Here is a 6,001-nt window from a genome sequence, read left to right as displayed (position 1 = left end):
AACACCTGATGTTCGAGTCGAACTTACGTTTGACTTGAACATCCGGCTCATCCCTATTCATGACAACATCACAGAGCACCGAGCTCTCAGGCAGGAAGGGAAGGTCACTTCTGGTAGGGGAGACGCTCTAGCCACAGTATGGAGATGTAATTTGTATTGACTCAGTAATATGTCTCTGCCATTGTGTAAAAACCTATAAAGTTAGGACTGCGGTTTACAGAGGAGTCTTGACATGGGCATAGCAGCTATCTCATATATTTGCCAATGTGTGCAAACAAAACACTCTGTTTTTAACGTAAATTGTTAGACAGGGTCAATTTGGTTTTGCAGGCTGGCAAGTGTTCTGGGAAAGCTTGTATTTGTTAGTGTTGTTCTTGCTTTTCCATGTGCATCTTAGAACAAAGGCTAATTATAGGTTGGGGTGGTTACTACTTTTTTGTACAGTTGGTTGAATTGGGTGCGGGGATGCGCTGAATGCCTTCGCTGCCATCATGCCCTTGCTGGGCGTCATGTGAGTATCTATGCCCTTAAGAAGAGGTGGACTTCCTCCATGCATACCTGCACTTATCCTACTGCTATATGTGCTCCAACTTATGAGACTCTAGAAATTTATAGAGTTAGGATTGCAGTTCACAGAGAAGTTTTGATGTGGGCATGGCAGCCTATGCATACTGTACATTTTCAAATGTGTGCAAACCAGACATGGGGGTAAGTCACACATGTGCAAGTCACAAGCAAGTCTCAAGTCTTAACCTTCAAGTCATAAGCAAGTCCCAAGTCACTGTGGCGAAAAGCAAGCAAGCCAAGTCGAGTCCCTGCTAGAAGGCAAGCAAGTCAAGTCAAGTCATTTATTTTGGTCAAGTCACAAATTAAGTCAAAATACTGATCTACCCCATTTCCATCCTTTAAATGAGTTAAAAGTCAGTTTTCAGGAAAGGTTTTGTTTTATTTTCAACATTAACAAAACTGCTTAGTGCTTTATTCTTGGCATATTAAAGAAACACTTTGAATGCCCAAACAGCAGACAAGGAGCAGAACACTCAGCAATTAAATGGCCAACAAGCCTGAAAAAAATGTAGTCCTTGCTGAGGGGGAAAATAACTAAGCTCAAAGTTTGAACTTGACACAATGCCAATATCTGGACACTTGAATGGTGATGAGAATAATAGTATTCCCATCACCATTCTTCAAGTGTCCAGATATTGGCAATTTGGCATTGTGTCAAGTTCAAACTTTGAGCTTAGTTATTAGAATAGAAAAAAGAGGGAGAAACACCCGCGCAATGGGATGCATGCAATGGAATAAAAATTTAAAAATTAAAGAATGTTGTTGGAACTGCTGCCACTACCGATTACTTCCACTAGGTGGAGTAAGATATAAGAAAAAAGGAATAGAAGTAGATAGCGCTGTTTCCAAGCCTGGTGAATTCAAATGTGTTATAAAGGTCCTCGATGTGCATAAGTCAAGTTGGTTGTCTGACTTAATAAAGTGCAGTGTGTGCTCTAAAAAAGATATAACTTAATCCGTATGAATATAATATATCCATATATAAACGAACCCTATTTTTAAATTAAAAATATTTGTGCAAAATTATGTGATCCATAACGTAAATCGATAATGTACATATGAAGTGAACAAACAAATATATATAATCAAGTGCTTTCAGTGCTGCTAGGATCTGGTGAGTGCAATCAATCACTATTAGAACACGGATTAAGGCACGCACTGAAAGGTTTACTCATTGGAATATCCATCAGAATCCAGGGGTTTTTTTTGTAGCAGCACTGAAAGCACTTGATTATATATATTTGTTTGTTCACTACATATGTACATTATCGATTACGTTATGGATCACATAATTTTGCACAAATATTTTTAATTTAAAAATAGGGTTCATTTATATATGGATATATTATATTTATACGGATTAAGTTATATCTTTTTTAGAGCACACACTGCACTTTATTAAGTCAGACAACCAACTTGACTTATGCACATCCAGGACCTTTATAGTAATTCCACGGGATAAACATTCACTATACTATAGGCAATATCTTTACAATCTTTCCCACTCCATACTGCCCTCCCACTAAGGGAATAACACATTTGAATTCACCAGGCTTGGAAACAGCGCCTATCTACTTCTATTCCTTTTTTCTTAGTTATTAGAATAGCCACTTAAAATGCATTGCATTTGCAAAAAATAGTATTCTCACTTCTCAGAATACTATTTTTTGCAAATGCAATGCATGTTAAGTGGCTATTCTCAGAATAGCCACCTAAAATGCATTGCATTTGCAAAAAATTAAATTTGAAAGTACTTTCTCGCTCAGTTGTGAGCGATGGGGTCGCATTATCACCCCACCATGGCTAAACACACGTTCAACAGGTGCGCTTGATGCAGGGACTGACATTACTCTTACCGCTACCCTGAACAAAGAGGGGAGCATGTGCCTGTTCATGGCCCAAAACTGAAGGCAGCTCTGTCCATCACAAATGTCTAAATACTGGTTCAGCTGTATTTGGGGACTGGAACATGAATCTCTCTTCTGTTTTTTGCGGTATGCTGTGAACAGCCCAGATTGACTCTCTGACTCTGCCACTGGCATTTGCTCGTCTTCATCGGTGGTTGTTGGGGTGGGCTTGCAGTCCTCTTTGAGAATCAAGTCTGAAAAACACAAGCATAAAACAGTGACTCAATGCACTCAGGTGTTATTACTGCAAACGGGTTATTACCAAAAACATAACATACTTTTTATCATCGCAGACACAGCCTCCTTGACATTTTCAGTAGCCAAAACATCATGGGTCAACCACATGGTGCCAAATGAAGGATCCAGCAGAGCAGCTTTTAGGTATAGAGGGTCAGAGAAGGGTAAGGTTGCTACATCATTCTGTTCATCTGCCATCCTCACATTGACAAAGATCCCTTCGAATCGTCTTTGGAGTGATTCTTGCAGGCTACGGATCAAGCCACCAAGGTAGCGCACGCTCTCTTTATGATTTTCCAAGTGGTGATTCAGAGAAAGGATACAGGGTACAACAGCACTTATTGTCACAAGTTTTTCTCCCTGTGAGAGGTCTGTGGCTTCTCCAAAAGGTTGAAGGACATCCACGAGTTCCTTAATCTGATTCCACTCTCTAGCTGTGAATACAGTCTCTTTGTGTCCCCCATCTTCAAGCATTCTAGTCAGTTTCAGCTGGTCATAGCTGACCACTGATTTCAATTGCCTCAGTGTGGAATTCCAGCGTGTGGTAACAGAGGCAGGGATTCCACGCTGTCCAAACTCCTCCTCAAATTTTTCCTTGAAAGAGGTGCTTGTGTGTAACAAGGAGCTCAACCTGGAAGCTTTGGCGAGAGCTGCATTGACTAATTTAGTCTCTTTAAGTCCATCACCTATTACCAATTGAAGCGTGTGTGCAAAACATTGAAGTCTAGTCTGGGTTTTTGCACTCAAATAATTGTCAAACATCTCCTGTTCTTCCACTGACAGGTCATTCCAAATGTCTGAATCATCAAGGTCATCGTCTTCATCTAGCTGTCCTGGAAAACATGTAGTGAATGCTTTTTTCATGTTTGCGGCGTTGTCACAAATGATGTGGTCTACCTTTTTTTTAATCTTGTACTCTTCACATATATGCTCAAATTCCTCACAAATTCTTTCCCCTGTATGGGGACCTTTGAAGCGGTTGCACGCAAGCAACTGTGATTTTAACTGAAGACGGTCATCCTCAATGTTGATCCAGTGCACTGTGACTCCAAGAAAGCCTCTCATCCTGCGGTCTGACCATATATCTACAGTCACTGACAGATGATCTACCACTTCGAGTTCATTTTTCAGCTTCATTTTCCTATCTGCCACCAGATTGTCAAGCTTGCCAGTAATTGTTCTTCTACTTACTGGAGAGTACTTGTTGTCTACTATTGACAAAAAGCGACGAAAGCTTTGATGTTCAATGATGGACAGTGGCATGTTGCAGTTTATAATGAGGTCTGACAGGATTGAGTTTGTAATTGCCTTTTGCTGCTGGTGGTTGCAGTGGTATTGCTGCACAGTCCCCTGTGCGATGAATTGTGAGATTTGAGGCTGGGTATCATCAAAAGTCCCTTTGGTATGGATGTACTCTTCATATCTATCAGTAAACAGAAGAGAGATAGAAAAAAAAGTTAGCTATGTGATTTATTGATTTGAACAACAATACACTCTGCTCCCACCTAAAGTGGGATGTAGGCCTAATTTTTGCATATATATATATATATATATATATATATATATATATATATATATACACACATACACGTGACGTTACTGTACCTACTTTTCTTTGTGGGTTTTGTAGTGACGGATGAAGTTGGATGTTGTGGTGGACGTGTCTCTTATTTTTGAGTTGCAGACCTTGCATATCGCCGTTCTCTTCTTTTCACAAACATCTAAAACATAATCCTTAAATCCAAATTTAATTATTTTTGGAATCGCTCCCTCCATTATAGCTGCCTTGTGCGTTGATCTGTCAGGGGTGGATCCAGAGTTTACTGTCGGGATGGCCCGGGCACTGCCAGAAAATAAGGTGTTGCTGCTTAGTACACTAGTACTTACAGAACTATTTTTAATGTATTATATATATACGGTCCTAACCTAACCTTGTTTAAAACAGTGACACGTTTATCATTCCAGATTAGAATATTACATTAGTGACTCATAGCGACACTTTTGGGCACCAGTGACACCAATACAGTGACCAGTGCTAAAGTTTGCATTGATTTCAGCATGCATGGAGCATTGCAGTACATGAACTTTCACTGGATGTGGACTGTTTAATGAGTTTGTAGTACGCATGGAGAACTTAATTCAGCAATATGATTTTTATGTAATATACACGTTGAGCACTTTGTACTTCGCACAAGTAATAGTTAATTAGTGAAGGACTCAGGGAGGAACTGGTCTGGGACTGAGGGTCAGTGCAGTGGCCGTCGCAGCGCAGGAGAAAAAAAGCACGAGGAGGAGGAGAAAACAAGGAAAGAAGGTTTGTACCTACCTAGGTTTCATAGTTTTAGCATGTGCAATGATATTGATGATTGATTGCATCTGCAATCATATCTGCGTCCTGTAATCATTCAGTACAGGCCAGGCCAGGGCCCTGCTAGCTGCTACATCACTAGTGCAGATTTGCAGAAGCTGCAGGTCTGTTTGATGCAGTGCCAAGCAAGCTAATGCTTCCCTGCAAAGTTTGCAGGGAAGCATTTGCTTGGCACTGCATCAAACAAACCTGCAGCTTCTGCAAATCTGTTTCCTCCTCCTTGGCTCCGGGCTCTGTGCTTTTTCTTCTGTGCTGCGACGACCACTGCACTGTCCCCCATTCTCAGACCAGTTTCTCCCTGAGTCGTGTGACTGTCCCTGCTCCAGTGCCCCCTCAGTAGAAGAATAATAGTCTGCCATGACTTACTCTATGGCTGCTGGACTGGACTCCACTCAGATTCAGTCAGTCGGCTAGGCTTGGCTGGCTCCTTGGGCAACTTCCAGTTCCTTCTTCCTCCCCCACGTGAGGCCCGCGACTCACGCTGCTGGCTCTGCACACTTGCACAGAAGCCCAGCCCCTCCCTCAGAGATCACTCCGCAGTAGGAGGGGGGTGGCGCCGCGGCCTGGCCGGACGGAATACAGAGACCTGTACAGCCTAGGAGGAGAGACTGGACTGCAGCGCAGTCATCATCAAATAAAAAAAAAGTCTGCGGCGGCCGCGAACACTGCAAGCGCCGCTCGCGGACACCTATGCGATCCCCGCCCACAATGTTAGCAAGCTGTATTTGTGCGGGCAGAAGCCGGGACTCGGGGGAGATTTCTTTTGTGGGGGGGGCGGCTTTTGCCTAGGCCAAGACACAGCACTGGTGGTGCCAAGTCATTGCAAGTCATTGCAAGTCAAATAGCCCAAGTCAAAGTCAAGTCGCAAGTCATTAGTGGCAAGTCAAAGTCAAGTCGAGTCATTTATTTAATTTTGTCAAGC

At 42.2% G+C, this 6,001-nt stretch overlaps 1 protein-coding gene across 1 annotated transcript; it reads right to left on the bottom strand.

The window, feature by feature from the left end:
* Positions 1 to 1,983: 1,983 nt before the first annotated feature.
* Positions 1,984 to 3,200, bottom strand: LOC141144487 (uncharacterized). The gene is made up of 2 exons (XM_073630227.1): positions 2,753 to 3,200; positions 1,984 to 2,668 (listed from the first exon to the last, which is right to left on the bottom strand). Exons 1-2 carry the CDS (start codon positions 3,183 to 3,185, stop codon positions 2,280 to 2,282), a joined length of 822 nt encoding a protein of 273 aa, XP_073486328.1. The 5' UTR covers positions 3,186 to 3,200; the 3' UTR covers positions 1,984 to 2,279.
* Positions 3,201 to 6,001: the final 2,801 nt, after the last annotated feature.

This window comes from Aquarana catesbeiana, linkage group LG05 (assembly GCF_042186555.1).
Source record: "Aquarana catesbeiana isolate 2022-GZ linkage group LG05, ASM4218655v1, whole genome shotgun sequence".
Taxonomy (NCBI): Eukaryota; Metazoa; Chordata; class Amphibia; order Anura; family Ranidae; genus Aquarana; species Aquarana catesbeiana.
The sequence above is the reverse complement of the archived record's forward strand: the minus strand, read 5'-3'. Positions and strand labels throughout refer to the sequence as shown.

What these genes read in the sequence shown, in the direction of transcription:
- LOC141144487 (XM_073630227.1), bottom strand. Translation starts at nt 3,185, where the DNA reads ATGCTTGAAGATGGGGGACACAAAGAGACTGTATTCACAGCTAGAGAG. An exon ending in TGTGTCTGCGATGATAAAAA is followed by an intron (nt 2,669 to 2,752) that starts GTATGTTATGTT and finishes TGTGTTTTTCAG; the next exon opens with ACTTGATTCTCAAAGAGGAC.